The sequence below is a fragment of the Procambarus clarkii genome, chromosome 10, assembly GCF_040958095.1.
Source record: "Procambarus clarkii isolate CNS0578487 chromosome 10, FALCON_Pclarkii_2.0, whole genome shotgun sequence".
In the NCBI taxonomy this organism is placed as follows: domain Eukaryota; kingdom Metazoa; phylum Arthropoda; class Malacostraca; order Decapoda; family Cambaridae; genus Procambarus; species Procambarus clarkii.
Window position 1 is genome coordinate 38,151,105 of NC_091159.1, and position 18,595 is coordinate 38,169,699.

The 18,595-nt window shown below is 41.9% G+C and overlaps 1 protein-coding gene across 2 annotated transcripts in view; it reads left to right on the forward strand.

Moving 5' to 3' along the window:
- The window catches only part of LOC123745355 (transmembrane protein 104), a 58,381-nt gene extending 40,031 nt beyond the window's left edge, over window positions 1–18,350 (forward strand). For both annotated transcript variants that reach the window (XM_045725845.2, XM_045725852.2), the window contains exons 8-12: window positions 3,044–3,137; window positions 7,178–7,362; window positions 9,132–9,290; window positions 13,835–14,074; window positions 16,805–18,350. In XM_045725845.2, the coding sequence (XP_045581801.1) occupies window positions 3,044–3,137; window positions 7,178–7,362; window positions 9,132–9,290; window positions 13,835–14,074; window positions 16,805–16,993 (867 nt within the window). In that variant the 3' untranslated portion in view covers window positions 16,994–18,350. The remainder of the gene's footprint in view (window positions 1–3,043; window positions 3,138–7,177; window positions 7,363–9,131; window positions 9,291–13,834; window positions 14,075–16,804) is intronic.
- Window positions 18,351–18,595: the final 245 nt, after the last annotated feature.

Below are 18,595 nucleotides of genomic sequence, written 5' to 3' on the forward strand. Positions count from 1 at the left end.
TTTGTGACAAGTGCTCACTATGGCCAGGGGCAGTGGGGGTCTGTCCTTCTGTCGAGCCCACAGCATGGTGTGGGATTTCGTGGCGGTGTGAATATTGCTCTGGAGGGGTTCAGGTCGCTTGTGGATCGACGATCAGGCTCCATTCAGACTGCTCCCCGGTGGTTCATTGTCTGAGCCGAGGGGGTTCTCTGCGGTCCTTGGTTCTTTGGGGCTGATCACTTCGGATGACTCGTCCGCTGAGTTCTTGGGGTTTGGCTTTCCTGGCTGTTCATGTTCGGGGGTGTCCAACGTCCTAGCGGACGGCCTGTTTCGGTTCATTCCCTGTCCGCGGAATGGACGATCATGGCTGACTCATTCAGTTGGCTCTGCCGGACGTACGGGCTCCCGGAGATGGACCTCTTCGCGTCAGTGTGGCCGAGGTGTTTCCCGTTGTATGTGGCGCCCTTCCCCGATTGCGAGGCAGTCCGGGTCGACGCCTTCAGGCCGGACTGGTTGAGGTGGGGTTACCTGTTACTTTTTCCTCCAGTTCCGCTGTTGTTCTAGGTCCTAGCTCGCTTGGAGACTTACCAGGGAAGAGTAGTCCTTCTGGCCCCTTGGTGGATGGCCCAGCCTTGGTTTCAGGTGCTGCTTGCCTGGTGTCCGAACCCGAAGAGTTTCCCGTGGCTCCGCCTCTTTCAGCAGATCGGTCCGGTCAGTTACGAAACTGGTTCGATATTCTCCTTGAGTCTTCGCGTCTGGTCTTTCTGACTCGGGTCTATCACCATTTGTATGGTGATCAGGTGGCTTCTTTGATGGTGTCCCACCTGCGTGCTTTGTCTCGGCGACAATATGTAGTGTCCTGGTGGTTCTTCTGGTTCTTTCTGACCCTCCATCGTGTGCCTTCTCTTTTGCTTAGGGTTGTCTTGTCCTTTCTTTCGTGGTTGTTTCAGGACCGTCATGTTATGCTTAATACCGTCGCCTCATATCATACAGTGCTGACGAAGCCACTGCAGCTGGCGTTCGGCTTTGATGTTACTTCGTAGTCGTTCCGTAAGCTGTCTCGGGCATTGTTTCACCTCCGGCCTGCTCATGCGCTGCTTGAGCCGACCTGGTCTTTGGATCGGTTGCTCTCCTTCTCTCTTCCCGTTGGTTTGTGGTGGCCCCTTCGGTTCAGGATTGTATGTCTAAGGCTCTCTTCCTGTTGGCATTGGCCTCCAATGGTCGGGTCAGGAAGCTTCATGCTCTCCTTCGGCGCAGGGGTTTCTGCTCCTTCGGTCCTAGTGGTAGGTTTGTTTGGTTGCAGCCGTCTCCTTCTTTTCTGGCAAAGAATGAGGCTGCTGCTTTCCAGAGGGGCCCCCGTGGGTAGTTGATGCTTGGTTGGTGAGGCCGGGGGTGTATCATGTGTTGTGTGTAGTTGTGGCTTTACGTCGTTATTTGCGCACCATTGCCTCGGTGGCCGGGAATGGGCTTTGGATTGATCCGGTTCCCTTTTTCCCTGTTCCAGGGTTCGGGTCTTCCAGGTCATCTGCAGGATTATTCAGTCCAACCAGCTGCGGTTTGTCCCCACACCCACAACTTTCCTAAGTTTGCTGTGCTTGCTGCCATTTTTGGTATTATGTCTTGGGCTGACATTCGGGCACGGGGCTTTTGGAGGTCGAACAGGGTCCTGGCCGCTCGCTACCTAGTCAATGTCTCTGAGCCTAGTAGGGCCTGTGTTGCATTGGGTCGGCGGTTGCAGCCAGTTGTCTCGACTTCGCGTTGAGATTTGAGGAACGACCGCCACCTGGGTAAGTCCTTTTTGTTTCTCTTTGGGTAAGTAGCTCCGGGGAGCCAAAGGTGCTTCCCCCAGAAAACCAGTGTTGAATGCAATGAAACGCAATTTTCTGGGTGAAACCCGGAGGCTCCCCGGCTTCCCTCCTTCCTTCCGGGTGGGGGTTCCTTTTCACGTATTTTGACATCCAGCCTAAGAACTGGCAGGCTTGGGTAGCCGGCGGGGGATATTTGGGGTTTCCCGTTCCCCCTTCCGGGGAGGGGGAGGGTTGCACAGACAGCTGCGTTGGCCTCATCGTTGGTAATGAGATATCATGCTTGTTTGCTCGTTTTTCTTAAAGGAGAGTTCCGTCCACTCGTTCAGCGTTTTAATAGCAATTCTTCACCAGAATGGGAGGGGGTGTGTGTTTTGGGGCACCTATCTTTCTGGGTGCCCAACCCAGTCAATGACAGACATAGAGTACTTCTAAACCATATATCAGGTGTTTATTGGCCATTGTTCTTTGCGCCTCTCTGAGGGGGGCCCAGGTTCTGGCTCATGGTCCTCGGTAGGCCTAGAACATTATCTTACCATTACCTCGTTGATACCTGGTTGATGGGGTTCTGAGAGTTCTTCTACTCCCCAAGCCCGGCCCGGGGCCAGACTTGACTTGTGAGAGTTTGGTCCACCAGGCTGTTGCTTGGAGCAGCTCGCAGGCCCACCACAGCCCGGTTGGTCCGGCACGCCTTGAAGGAAACAATCTAGTTTTCTCTTGAAGATGTCCATGGTTGTTCCTGTAATATTTCTGATGCTTGCTGGTAGGACGTTGAACAACCGTGGACCTCTGATACATTGACTGATGCCCAAAGCTAATGCTTCCGAATCAGCCAGATAGCTCCTGGGAGCCTCCGGGTCTCGCTCAGAAAATGGCGTTTCATTACATTCAATGCTGGTTTTTTATACCAATGATATGAATATGGTTATAATACATTTACATTGTGTAATAGAGTTAACTACCAAGACCCATAAAAGAAGGAAGAAGGGCAGTAGAAGTTATACTTAGAGAGGTAGACCTGTAACAGTAGTAGAGGTGATCACAGCAACTGTCACTGCGGGTTATGATACAGCAGGCTGCTGAGAAGCTTGTGTAAAAGATGAATGACAGGAGTACCAATACAGAACAAGTAGGACAGTGGGATCTAAGATTTGAGCATGACATAAATATCTTTGCATTATAACTTGCACATTCTGTATGTATAATGTTTGCTAGGTATGCTTTGGTTAAGAATTGTAAATTCACTTTTCTACTTTCAGGCTGCTTTCATTGGTGTGATGGGCCCTTTTGTATTCTTCAATCTTACTAAAACAAAATATATGCAGATGATTACTACATTAACTAGATGGCTTGGTGAGTGTTAATAATGGTTACATTGCATGTTTCTCGAGATTCCCCTTAGCTTTAATATTTCTAAACATAATACAACTGAAATTTAGAATGTTTAGTTCATCCTCCTTTCAAAAGTTACTCTAACTTGCAATTGTATTTACATTTAATTATTGTTATTGTTGCAGTCATCATTATCTTTGTCCTCATGTTTTTATCATTTCTTACTTTCTTGGAATAGGGTGAAATTTTGTTAAGAGTATTGTAGGAAAAGAGGGTTAAAAGTGTTTAGTACGATGATTGTCCCATCATAATACCTCCCACACTTATAACATCTGTAGAACCTTGGCCAGTATCATCATGTATCTCCATTACACTGTCATTCCTATCCTTCTGACACCACACATACTCCTTAGTGTGTCCATCTTTGTTTTGTTACTTCTGGTTTGCTAGTGCTACTCTTGCAATGGTGTTTAACATATGTATATTGGGAAGTATTGAGCACTGTTTTATGTGGTGTTTTAGTGGCATCTCCTCCTTTCTTGTTCTTCCTGACCAAGGCTTTCATTGTACCTCTTCTCCTTCCCCAACTTATTCTATTTTCACCTTCAGTTGCTCAAAACTGTGTTGTCAATCAAACAAACATTTTTAAACGTATCACAAAATTTCAGTACTTTGTCATTCACCCTGATTTTTAACATATGACTTTCTTCTATTCAATTCATTATATTGAAAGTATTTTGCTAATGTTTATTGATTACATACTAGGTACTTATCTTACTTCATTCCTGCCTCCCTCCATCCTGACCTCCCTCCATCCTCACCTCCCTCCATCCTCACCTCCCTCCATCCTCACCTCCCTCCATCCTCACCTCCCTCCATCCTCACCTCCCTCCATCCTCACCTCCCTCCATCCTCACCTCCCTCCATCCTCACCTCCCTCCATCCTCACCTCCCTCCATCCTCACCTCCCTCCATCCTCACCTCCCTCCATCCTCACCTCCCTCCATCCTCACCTCCCTCCATCCTCACCTCCCTCCATCCTCACCTCCCTCCATCCTCACCTCCCTCCATCCTCGCCTCCCTCCATCCTCGCCTCCCTCCATCCTCGCCTCCCTCCATCCTCGCCTCCCTCCATCCTCGCCTCCCTCCATCCTCGCCTCCCTCCATCCTCGCCTCCCTCCATCCTCGCCTCCCTCCATCCTCGCCTCCCTCCATCCTCGCCTCCCTCCATCCTCGCCTCCCTCCATCCTCGCCTCCCTCCATCCTCGCCTCCCTCCATCCTCGCCTCCCTCCATCCTCGCCTCCCATACTACAATGTGATACTGTACTGAATCCCACTAAGTTGCTTTTAACTGTCTTATGTAATGATTTGTCTTACTCCTTGTATAAATTTTACCTTGACATAAATTTTAAATTTAACTGCTATATCTTGGAAAATATATACACTACTGTACTGTAGTTTTACAATATGACGAGAGAAACAAATTTGCATGTTTGTCTGTGTCATTTCTTGGAAGCTCTGGGTCCTGGGATTCTGTTCTGGGCTACCTCGATGACTGGGTGTTGTGGGTTTCATCAGTACAGTAATGTCTACTAGCAAAGGCTACCATGTACTCATCTAGCTCACCTAGTTGTGCTTGTGGGGGTTAAGCTTCTGCTCTTTGGTCCTGCCTCTCAACTGGTGTATAGATTCCTGAGCCTATTGGTCTTCATCATATCTACATTTGAAACTGTTTATGGAGACGTCCTCCACCTCATCTCTGCCTAATGCATTCCATCTGTTAACTACTCTGACAATGAAAAAATTTCCTTCTAACATCCCTGTGGCTAATTTTTTCTAAGTTTCCACCTGTGTCCCCTTGCTCGTGTACCACCCACATGTTGTGAGTGATGGACTGTGACGGCTCTCTAGTCAGCCTGTTCAAGACCCAGTTTTTCTCCTTGCAGAGCTTTCAAAAGTTTGGGGTAATAAGAGATCCCAAGTTGTTGTTTTCTTCTCTTTGAGAGATTACCTTGGCTTGACTTGCCTGTCATGTAAGTCTGGTTGGTGGAAGCAGGCTGATATTATCTTGGAGTCTTCAGTACCTTCTGGACCATCTCAACTTTGTGTGCATCATCTACACACGTTGGTAATGTGAGGACGAAGGCTAATGGTTTCTTCAGTCAGAAGCCCTTTGCTGCCTCTGGAATTGTTTAATACAGTACTCTTATGGTGCACTACCACAGTCAAGAAAACGAGGAGTCAGTCCTGTTTCTCCTGTTCTGGCAGTAGATTCGTGCTCTGGTGTCTCTTTCGATTATTTATTTCCCTGTCCTCTGAGCATTTAAGATGTGTCAAATGATTTTGCAGACAATCTCTCAAATTTTGTCTGATTGGGACAGACTGGGAGATGTACAAGGCTTTATTTCACAGGATTTGTACAATGTTTAAATGTACCCAGATGAATCTGTTTGTCTCCACAGGGAACCACAAGCTTTCTGTATATGGTATGTGGCTGTGTTCTTAGACCAAGAAGCATTTGCTTTGTATGGCCTGCATTTGGACTGAATCTGATGGGATGTGATTTACTTGTTTCAACCAATCCTGATGATGCTCCTATCCTGTTGGATTGGAGTTTTGTGATAAATGTTGACTTGCTAGGTCTTGTGTGGCCATTTCAACCTCAGTTCCATCCACAGATTATGTCTATTTCTGCATAAGGACTTTGTATCTGTCAATCTTTGCATTTAATAATTAATAATAACTCATAGTATTGGGGGACAGGCAGCCAGTGTTCATACATGTTAGGCATATATCGAGGCCCCCCCCCCATTTTCCCCACCCTCCCAAGATGCAACCCCACAACAAGCTAACTAACTCCTAAGTACCTACTTACTGCTAGGTGAAAAGAGGCATTAGGGCGATAGGAAACGTGCCCATCCATTTCTGTCCCGCCCGGGATTCGAACCCAGAATTCTCGATTGCAAGTCAAGAACGACCCTGACTGTGCTACCGGGACCCCTTTAGATTTGAAGTTCTTGGAGCAGCTTTACCATGACCTATATGGGAAACAGGTGGCAGATCCATATGTATCATCTTCAGGCTTCCTTGTGCTGCCTGTATGTTGTAGCAAAATGTTTGTTGCAGCACTTCCTGGTATTCTGTGCAATTGTTGGTGTCTGTGGTGGTCCTTATGTCCTGGCTATTTGTTAAGTGAAGCCATATGATTACCAGTAATACTGTTGGTTCCTACCAGTCGTGCTTTTCAGATCCATTGTTGCTTAGTTTGACATCAGTTTGTCTTCTCTGTTCTTTTTGCTTGGGTTGAGCCTTTTTCAGAATTTCATACTTGTTTGTTTCATACTCTGTTATAGCTATTGTGGTCTCTGGATGTGGTTCTGGACTTTATCTTTTTTCCTAATTTTGGGTGTTACCTTTCTTAGAGGATTTATACTTCAGGTTATTTCTGGGAGGGCTCCCCTCAGTGGCTCCAAGCCTCACGCACCTCACCAGGCCCCTGTGAGTAACGAGCACCCACTGGACCAGAAGCAAAATCTAGTTCATTCAATAAAGGCACAGTAGTTTGGGGACACTAAATCAATCCAAGCTAAGAGGAAAAGCACCAGAATGATACAGCACCCCAAAGTAAGCAACTGCATGAAGAAAAAATTGGCAACCCTGATAGGTATGTACACAGTCATTAGCATGTTGCAACCATTAGTTACACATCCCACCACAAGATGGCAGCCTTGGCAACCCACTCCACCATCCTTCTCTTCCTTCTCCTTCCCCTCCACCACCCCCACTTCCACCTTTCCCTTCATCACCCTCCATTACCATTTTTTATTTTCCCACTTTCACCAGATGAGGAGTCATTCACTGGCAAGAGGATAGTTAAAAAGAGTCACATCCCAGTTATTTCCTTCTTCATTGTAAGGGATGCAGAGCTGTTGAACCGTTGGGTGACAGGCAGTAGAAGTCGGCACACTATGCCAAAGCTTACTTTTGAAAACTAATATTACCAACCACTCTAAATTCATTCACAGTATAATATTCTAATTATATATCCTTTATTTTCCAGCAATGGGAATTATGATTGCATGGGCCATTGTGTTATTAGCTGAGGAAAAAGGTGATGGACATCCTCCACCAGCTGATGTCACCAAATTGCCACAGTTATTTGGAGTGTGTGTGTACAGTTTTATGTGTCATCATTCTTTACCTGCACTAATTACTCCTGTGAATGAAAAAAGATCAATCATAAAGGTAATTTTCTATATTAATCTGAAAATTATAAGTCATTTCTGCAATAGGCAAAACATTATCTGAATTATTAGAAGGTTCCTAATACTGTGCCTACTGTTTATTCAGCATAAAAAAATAATTACATTACAGTATATGCTTCTTTCATATCAGTGTAAAGAATTGGTGGAAATATTATTGATAAGATAGAGTACAGGGGAACCATGCTTGGACACAACTTGATTTGCCAGGAGTCCACATGAAGCAAATGGTTTCATTTTGGAAATACTGTAATAATGTTATTGGTTGTAGTGAAAAATATCGGAGGACCTCCAGTGGGGTGAGAGACTGTATTTGCTGGACTGGAATATTGAAGGGGAGGGGGTAAAAAACTTAAAGCATTTTTATTAAGTTACTTTTCCAAGTGATTTTGTTATCAAAATGTTCATGAAAGTGTATTCTATCATTTGCAATAATAAAACATTATAATTTTTCATAATATTGCAAAAAGTAGCAAAGTTTCAATACAGTGGAGATTCTTTGTTGCATTAAGGGCCTAGAAAATAATGGAAGTGATGTCATAGATGTAACTGAATAAGTTTGGGTGAAAGTTGGAGAAAGACATGGTTTCATCATGGTTGTTTATTTCCTTCATGGTGAGAGATCATGGAGTTCAATAGAGGAAAAGATCAAAAAGATAAATAATGATGCTGATGATGATGCAGATGCATAATGAATTTGATTATTAACTCAGTGACAGAGCTGCAGGAAATCCTAAGATAATTTAATCAAATATGTGAGAAGAGGCTGGAATACAAAATGTTGACTATCTTTGGTAATGGGTTTAGGAATTATCTTTGTATATGGGAATTGTAGTTGTTGAAGCAGCTCATGTGTGGAGAGACTGTAAACCATCAATGTGAAGTATTGTACTAGAACACATACACCAGTCTCCTCTGTTATCTTTACTTCAATTTAACCTTCCTTAAGCTGCTCGAAGGTCTCGTGCTTTTATTTTGTGATAGAATTACATGCTTTCCTTTTGGAGTCATTTTTTTTTATCTTTACATCTGATCTCCTAAGATCTTGGATTTAATTCTTCCCTTATGCAAAGTGAAAGCTAGAGTGGAGAGCACTCTGAAGATTACTAAAGATGCAGATTTGATAATTGTAAGCTTTACATGGTTGCAGTTTCTCACTTATTAACATTGCTTATAATAACTGTGAACAGAGGAGAATTCCATTCCTTGTCTTGTAAACTTCTGAATGGATAGTGGCAGCTCTACCTCTATTTATCTATCTACTATTTTCCTCTGTCTGCTCTAAAACTTTGTCTACTCCTTATACTCATTTTCCTCTACCCCTTCTGTCTTTCTAAGGCCTGTCATCTCATCTTCTATCACTTCTCTACACTTTTCCTTTTACAGACCTCCCTCCTCCACTCTCCCTCCTTCTATGTTGTTCATGTGTCTCTCTCTCTTTCTCTCTCTCTCTCTTTCCATTCACCAATTCGTTACAAGTCCCCAACATTATATGCTGTGTTTAAATGAGTAAATAGAAAGTCATTTTTCTGAACACATGTTTGTTATGAGGTCCTTAGTAGTATATATCCTTAAACAGTGCAGTTATCAAGTCATCAGACTCTTAAGAGCGACATATTCATGCCACTTTATTACTAAAGCTATTAGTACTGTGTTGAAGTTTTTGAAACTTGTCAGTGTATGGAAAGTTGTTTAATATTTCTCTTAAAAAGTTCCCACGTCTTAATTCTGATGGTGACATTAATCTTACAGTTACTTGGTGCTGACTACCTGCTCATCTTGATGTTTTACTATCTCCTGGCCTTCACGGGGGTGTTTGCCTTTGTTCGCCTCAATGACCTCTACACACTCAACTTCCAGCCAGATAGATGCAAGACTAGTGATACCTCTCTCATAGTGTATGCACTCCAGGTAATGTTCCTCTCTCAGAGTGTATGCACTCCAGGTAATGTTCCTCTCTCATAGTGTATGCACTCCAGGTAATGTTCCTCTCTCAGAGTGTATGCACTCCAGGTAATGTTCCTCACTCAGAGTGTATGCACTCCAGGTAATGTTCCTCTCTCAGAGTGTATGCACTCCAGGTAATGTTCCTCTCTCATAGTGTATGCACTCCAGGTAATGTTCCTCTCTCATAGTGTATGCACTCCAGGTAATGTTCCTCTCTCATAGTGTATGCACTCCAGGTAATGTTCCTCTCTCATAGTGTATGCACTCCAGGTAATGTTCCTCTCTCATAGTGTATGCACTCCAGGTAATGTTCCTCTCTCATAGTGTATGCACTCCAGGTAATGTTCCTCTCTCATAGTGTATGCACTCCAGGTAATGTTCCTCTCTCATAGTGTATACACTCCAGGTAATGTTCCTCTCTCATAGTGTATGCACTCCAGGTAATGTTCCTCTCTCATAGTGCATGCACTCCAGGTAATGTTCCTCTCTCATAGTGTATGCACTCCAGGTAATGTTCCTCTCTCATAGTGCATGCACTCCAGGTAATGTTCCTCTCTCATAGTGTATGCACTCCAGGTAATGTTCCTCTCTCAGAGTGTATGTACTCCAGGTAATGTTCCTCTCTCAGTGTATGCACTCCAGGTAATGTTCCTCTCATAGTGTATGTACTCCAGGTAATGTTCCTCTCTCAGAGTGTATGTACTCCAGGTAATGTTCCTCTCTCAGTGTATGCACTCCAGGTAATGTTCCTCTCATAGTGTATGTACTCCAGGTAATGTTCCTCTCTCATAGTGTATGCACTCCAGGTAATGTTCCTCTCTCATAGTGTATGCACTCCAGGTAATGTTCCTCTCTCATAGTGTATGCACTCCAGGTAATGTTCCTCTCTCATAGTGTATGCACTCCAGGTAATGTTCCTCTCTCAGAGTGTATGTACTCCAGGTAATGTTCCTCTCTCAGTGTATGCACTCCAGGTAATGTTCCTCTCATAGTGTATGTACTCCAGGTAATGTTCCTCTCTCAGAGTGTATGCACTCCAGGTAATGTTCCTCACTCAGAGTGTATGTACTCCAGGTAATGTTCCTCTCTCATAGTGTATGCACTCCAGGTAATGTTCCTCTCTCATAGTGTATGCACTCCAGGTAATGTTCCTCTCTCATAGTGTATGCACTCCAGGTAATGTTCCTCTCTCATAGTGTATGCACTCCAGGTAATGTTCCTCTCTCAGAGTGTATGCACTCCAGGTAATGTTCCTCACTCAGAGTGTATGTACTCCAGGTAATGTTCCTCTCTCATAGTGTATGCACTCCAGGTAATGTTCCTCACTCAGAGTGTATGTACTCCAGGTAATGTTCCTCTCTCATAGTGTATGCACTCCAGGTAATGTTCCTCTCTCATAGTGTATGCACTCCAGGTAATGTTCCTCTCTCATAGTGTATGCACTCCAGGTAATGTTCCTCTCTCAGAGTGTATGCACTCCAGGTAATGTTCCTCTCTCATAGTGTATGCACTCCAGGTAATGTTCCTCTCAGTGTATGCACTCCAGGTAATGTTCCTCTCTCATAGTGTATGCACTTCAGGTAATATTCCTCTCTCATAGTGTATGCACTCCAGGTAATGTTCCTCTCAGTGTATGCACTCCAGGTAATGTTCCTCTCTCATAGTGTATGCACTTCAGGTAATATTCCTCTTTCATAGTGTATGCACTCCAGGTAATGTTCCTCTCTCATAGTGTATGCACTTCAGGTAATATTCCTCTCTCATAGTGTATGTACTCCAGGTAATGTTCCTCTCAGTGTATGCACTCCACGTAATGTTCCTCTCAGTGTATGCACTCCAGGTAATGTTCCTCTCTCATAGTGTATGCACTCCAGGTAATGTTCCTCTCAGTGTATGTACTCCAGGTGATGTTCCTCTCTCATAGTGTATGCACTCCAGGTAATGTTCCTCTCAGTGTATGTACTCCAGGTGATGTTCCTCTCTCATAGTGTATGCACTCCAGGTAATACACCTCTTCCAGTTTGTAGTCTACATTAAATTTCTTCATTCTACTGTACTGGTGTCATGTACATCATCAGTTAAAGAACAGTAACAATGTTTTTCAAGCCATCAACACACATACTGGTGTTGAACATGTGATATATGTGACTGGCTGTTCAGGCACATTAGCATATATATACCCCACACATAAATGCAAGTAAAATGTGTCTCAATATACCTGAAGACCATTATCGGTCTAGTGGCATCAACAAGGGCAGGAAGTGTGCAGTTTGTCAAACATTCCCCATCTGTGATCCTTGTCAAAAGAAATGGGAATGGGGTGATGAATTGTATTTACATAATTAAAAGTAATTGTATTGAATGTCAAATTAAGAGTGTGTTTATTTTGTAATTTTATTTCTTTTATTTTCAGGTCAATGTATGATCCGTTAATTGTAGGATAACACTCTGGGAAAACAGATACTAAAGTTCATTGTGGATAATAAAAGCTGTCATAAAACAGATACAGTACACACAATTGACCCTATATCTAGTTCACTCTTTTTAAATGAAATAAAAATGCCATCGTCTCATGCAAAATGCACCATGTTAGTTGCATATCAATATCCAATCTTGTAAGGGCACGAGCTTCTTCTCGTCCTTATTATCTGAATTATAACAAGGTCCTTATTGACTTTACTCGTCCTTACTTAATAAATGAAGAGAGGGGTGACTATAATGACAGCCAGGGACAGTAAGACTCGGTGTTATACCCGGTGGCTCCAGGTCATACCTTATACAGAGGTTATACTCCATACAACAAGCTAGAGACCTCAATCTTGGGGGAAAGGTTTTGGCAATTAATAACTCAGGGTTCATTCAGTGATTTATTGTTATAGTCTTAAACTTAAAGGCGCAAGATATATATCAAGAATGTGGTTGTAATTTGTACACACAATTGAAACAAGACAGATATTACTAGGTCCCAAAACTTTGACTTTCCTAACAATCAAATATATATATCCACCACACTCCACTTGGTCACCACATACACTGGTACACTGGAAAAGTGTACTCTCCAGTTCTATTGCACAGTTATCTTTCCTATCCATTGGGGACTTTGATAGTGTCGCTAACAACTTCTAACACAACACATGGCCCAGGCCAACTAGTAAGACCAAAATGGTTCACACCACAGGATGGACAAATCACACAAACATTTACCAGACGTCACTGTGGACATGTAAATGAAAATCCTAATCCTACTCTTGTATAAAATAGCACCACAAGTACCATAAAGGTCTTGCACTAGTTACCACGTGGGCGAGCATCAGACTTGACCTAACTAACAAGTGAGGGATGAACCTCCAACCGCCACTGCTGCTTGGAGAAGTGAACGAGCATATCCTCTGTTTATACTCGCCCCTCTGTCCTTGGGGGTTCAATGTTTTTGAGGTTCCCTATCTATTTCTTTTCCATTTACTCATTTAAAGCTGGTTTTCCATATTTAACACTTGTATTTTTAAACATGCTTTTCCAATCACAGAATGTACTTGGAATGGTTTCTTTTAACAATATTTAGTAATTGTTTACATCTTTTTTAGAGATGTAAACAATTACTAAAAGATCTCTAAAAAGATTTAGAGATCTTTTTTAGAGAATGTTGTTCTCTTACTATGATTATAGACTAACTCTGCACATGTGCTGCTGAGTGCACTAGTAGGAAATTTGAAAGGTAGTTTTCCCTGCAAAGTCCCTTCCTTACACTCTGAATATTTTGTGATTCCCTAGGAATGACCCACTGAATATTCAGAAACTTGGTGCCAATCTCCAACATCCTAACATGCTAGTCTCTGGTTATCCAAGTTGCTAAGTACCTGGGACTAGAATGTGCCTAGCTGACTGCCTGCTTGGCTGGCAACTTTGCTCTCTGGCTGTCTGGCAGGTTGGCTACTTCGCTGTCTGACTAGTTAGTTACTTGGCTAAATGGCTGGCTGGCTATTTGTCTGGATGGCTGACTGCTTTGCTAACTGGTTGACTACTTGGCTGGCTGGCTAGCTATCTGGCTGGCTGCAATGTGATGGTTACTAAAGACCTTTGAAAAGTGCATACCACAGGGCGAACATGATCTAATTATCATCACCTGTGAATGTGCTTCATTGGAATGTGTCTACTCCCAACAAATTTTGCCATCCCCACATCCATACAGGCTACACAACTGCCAAAATCACTTAAAAAACCCAAAAATACTGTACTCCTGACACTTGCACTGATGAATGTTTCTGGATATTAAACTGTCACCAGAGAACCACATAAAGATTATTGTCTGAGGTGCCTATGCTATCCTTTCTAACTTTGAAATTGCTTTTGAATACATGGAGAGTGAAATATTAATGTATTTTACAGTGTTTCACACAGTATGCAATAATACTGCCAATGGATCTTTATTAGATAGATGATTATGACAACACTAATGAACTTTATAATGTTTCACCCTATATTAACACATGGATCTTTTCCATTTCTAGGTGTTTCTTCTGATGTTCCCAGTCTTCACATTAAGCACAAATTTCCCCATCATTGCAATTACACTGCGTAATAATTTAAAGGGACTTTGTCTACGCGAAAGTCGTCGGTACTCCTTCTTTACCACACGCTGCCTTTTCCCTCTTCTAGCCATAATTCCTCCAACACTAGTGGGTCTCGTTACAACTGATGTGGAGATCTTAGTTGGCATTACTGGTGCCTATGCAGGATCATTTATACAGGTGAGTAAAGAATTTACATTTTTTTGTTCATGTAATAACTACACAAGCTAGTTGTACTGCATCATGTTACTTGAGTGGAGTAATTGCGACAGAACATCATCCAGCTCACTGAGAATTCTTGTTCTCCAAGCTTTCTGATCTTGTCCTGGTGGCTCCCTATATTTCCCTATTTTATATAATATTTATATATGTGTGTTGTAAATGAGTGGCATAAGGGTGGAAACACCGCCCTTATGCAGGCTTGAAAGCTGGGAGGCTTATGAAGCAAGAACAGGGGACATTTGGACAGGCAGATTTGTAAACCTCATTCTGGAGACATTTATATATCGACACGTCAAGCAGGCCACAAGAATGTGGGAAGGGGATGTTCAGTCAATGCTGTTAATATTCACCAGGAAAGAAGAAGAGATATTTGACATCCAGTACCTTTCTCCCTTTGGAAAGCTTGATCATATCCTGTTGGAAATTTAATATGTTTGGCGATATGATCTTGAAGAGAATGGGGACATTGAAACAGTTGATAAACTCTATTTCAAGAGAGGACACTATAAGGAACTTGGAAAATTCATGAATAAATTTAATTGAACAGACTTGTTGCTAGGCAAGGAAGTAATGAGATGTATGTCAAATTTTTGTGAAATATATGATGAAGGCACACAAACATTCATATCAAAATAGAGATACAGAACCAGAAAACAGGATTGGTTCAACACAAATTGTGAGAGGGCCAGTGAGGAAAAAACAAGAAAATGGGTTTAATATAGGAAGAAGTCTAACTCAAACATACCAGCACTACAAGCAATCAAGAAACAAATACACAGCAGTGAGGAGAGAGGCAGAAAAGAACTTTGAGAAAGGGATAGCAGACAAATGTAAAACAGATCCAGGCCTTTTCTATAAATTTATTAGAAGCAAACTACATGTAAAGGATAAAATCCAGAGATTGAGAATGGGGAACAGGATTACTGGGAATGTAGAAATGTGTGGAATACTAAATGAACAGTTCTAAATGTGTGTTGTACAAAATGAGGATTTCAGAGAGCTGGACCCAATGCCAATTCCAGAGTACATCTTAGAATACATAGTTGTATCTCAAGACGAAGTGGAAAAATTACTCTGGGGAAGGGAGAAATAAAGCAATTCCCTGCAAACACACAACGTAACGGTCCCTATGATTCCCTTGTTACAACTTGTAGTAAAGTTGTTACATCTCGTTATAACGTTTTTGTGACTTGTTAGAACATTGTTACAGCTTGCTATATTGGTTGTTACAATTGTTAGAAGGTGTTAAACCTTGTGGGAACATTGTAGCAACGTCGTAGTTTCGTCATGGGTTTGGCGGGTTGGACCTAATGGAGGTTCACCTTGGGTGCTGCGAGAATGTGCAACTGATCTGAGATTTCCACTCCAAATCATATTCTAGACATCCTTGTGCTCAGGAATCTTAGCAGACAAGGAAAAAGGCAAGCATAGTTCCAATCTGTAAAAATGGTAGCTGAGAAGAACCTCTAATTTATAGACCCATACCATTAACAAGTGTGGTAGGCAAAACACTAGAAATATTTTTTAAAACCAAATAGGTAGAACACCTGGGGAGTAGTGACGTAATAACAAACAGACAGTATGGTTTTCGAACAGGAAGATCCTGTGTAACAAATCTGCTTAGCGTATTTGCTGGCGTAAAAGATGCCCTCGCATAGGTCGCACCCCTATTTTACAAGAATATTTTACAAAAACTATTTTAGTATGGTTTCATCAAACATTTATTGAAAGATGTTTTAAAGTGGATTTTGTACTCCAACTCTTACCTATAAGATCAGCTGTATACTGTATATTTTGAGCAAGAGAATGCTATACAGGATATGAAACTTGTGTTACTGGATGTGATGTTTTGTGTTGCCGAATCAGGCCACCAGGGCGGCACACCCGGCAGTGGTGCATTATCACAGGGCTCTGGTGTTGTTGTCATTCACTCATTGCAAATGGCTCATATGTGAATTAAAGTTTAACTTTTCTTTCAAATTTCTAGGAGCATTTTTCATTTAGATAATGAAAAAATGTTTCTTAAAGGTAACACAGTCTTTAAATAATGAATGATTGTAGAATGATAAATAAATGAATGATTGTAGAATAATAAATAAATGAATGATAGATTGAATGATTAAATAATGTAGGTGTGTAGGATTCACTAGAAAGCTGGTTCAGGTCACCTCATTGCACTAAATAATTTTCAGTGTATATTAATATACAAAAAGTGCCTTTCTTAGCAGACGGCCTCTCTGTTGACCATGGTACTTTCATTTGGTATTTGCAAATTCTTTCTATCAGGAATACTTTGACAGGTTTCAGTGAGGTGGATTGTTTTGTGACTAAGCTGCTGCCACCTGGTAGTGGAATGGATAGGCAGTCAAATGAGCCAACCAGTTGTTAAAAGTATTTCATGATCTCAGAGATACCAAAGAAGACTTGTAAAGGCATTGAATGAGATTTTAAGCCTTTTATTGCTGAATTTAGTTAGTTGATCTCTAGGGCTCTCAAGTAGTGTACCATTATGACTCTTCAGAAATGTTTGGAAAGTTTACTGTGATGCTTGTGTGCTGAAGTGTCATTCTGGCTGACGGCACGATTCGTTGTCCAGCATAACAGCAGGAACTTACCGTAGGAGTAGCCGAGAAAATCTGCCCAAAATAACACTTTTCATGTATATTTAAAGCCAATATCTTCTTGCAGTATGTCGTACCAGCCACTCTAGTTTACTATGCCCGTAAGATGACTCTACGGCACATTGGTATGGGAGTGAAGAACCCTTTTTCTGCACCACTCCAGCACTCTGCTTGGATCGTCATCATCTGTGTGTGGGCTGCGTTATGCCAAGTTTTTGTCACAATTTACCTGGTAGAGCAATATAAAGGAAAATAGCTGGTATAGTATTTTTTTGTAATGAAAGAAGAACCACAAAAATTTAGATTTGTATTACAGTATTATATTTTTGGCATGTGCATTAATCAGATTCATTAATAATTTTAAAGTAAGGATATTAAATATTTGATAGAATCTCCGTACTATATATATCCAATAGATTGTACAATATATATATCCAATAATTTGTATCTCTAAATTATGCCATGATTATTTAATCATGCCATCTGATATACTTTAAATGCTCATCAATTCTACCAAGGATACGTGATATTAATGGGATTCCAAAACTAATTTTTTTCTTCCAAATACAAGAGAACTGAAGCCTAGCTATGCTTTGGCAGTGCAAGATATTATTTAAATTAATGTAATTTATTTTCTAATAATGTTTCTTCCTTGATAACCTTTATGATATGTGATATAAAAATTTGGATTCGTAGTCCTGAGGTTCTGGGTTCAATCCCCGGTGGAGGCGGAAACAAATGGGCAGAGTTTCTTTCACTCTGATGCCCCTGTTATCTAGTAGTAAATAGGTACCTGGGAGTTAGACAGCTGCTACAAGCTGCTTCCTGGGGGTGTATAACAAAAAGGAGGCCTGGTCAAGGACTGGGCCATGGGGATGCCCCAAAACTATCTGAAGATAACCTCAAGTTAAGAAGGAAACAAAGGTGCTGACTAAAATGTTCAAAAGTTTTATTTTGCAATCGGAGTGGAAGACGGTTAAAACAAGTTAAGCGAGGAAGTTGTGGAGGCCAAAACTGTCAGTAGATTCACTGCCTTATATGTCAAAGAGTGCTGGGAAGACAGGACACCACGAGCATAGCTCTCATCCTGTAACTACACTTAGGTAATTACTTAGGCAATTACACTCACACACACCCACTGTAATTAGAAGTCTTCTAGAAGAAGCTGGATAATTTTCTGCAAGATGTGCTGGACCAACTGGGCTGTAGTGGATATGTGGGCCTGTGGGCCGCTCCAAGCAACAGTCTGTTGGACCAAGCTCTCACAAGGCAGGAGTAGGAGTAGGGAGAAGGGGAGTAGAAGAAATCCCAAAACCCCATCCAGGTACAACACTTTCTTATGCAAGGAAGTAAATGAGAGGTATGTCGAGTTTTGTGAAAATATATGATAAAGGCACAAACAAATTTATACCAAAACAGAGATGCAGAACTAGAAAACAGGACTGGTTCAGTAGAAATTGCAAGAGGGCCAGAGACCAAAAGACACAAAATATAATAAATATAGGAAGAGGTCAAATCTTCGAACATACCAGTAATACAAAGAAGGTATAAACAACTACACGGCAGTGAGGAGAGAGGCAGAGAGCATTCTCGATAAAGGAATAGTGGACAAATGTAAAACAGAACCAGAACTATTAAATAAATTCATTAAAAGCAAAGTGCAGGTAAAGGCTAAAATTCAGAGGTTAAAAATGGGACATGAAAAGGAAATGTGTGAAACATTAAATGAACAGTTCCAAAATGTGTTTGTGAAAAATGAAATTGTCAGAGCACCAGACACAACATAGAGGCATCAAGACACAAAGTGGGAAAACTTGCTGAAGGAGCTAAGTTAGGAACAAAGCAGTTGGCCTAGATG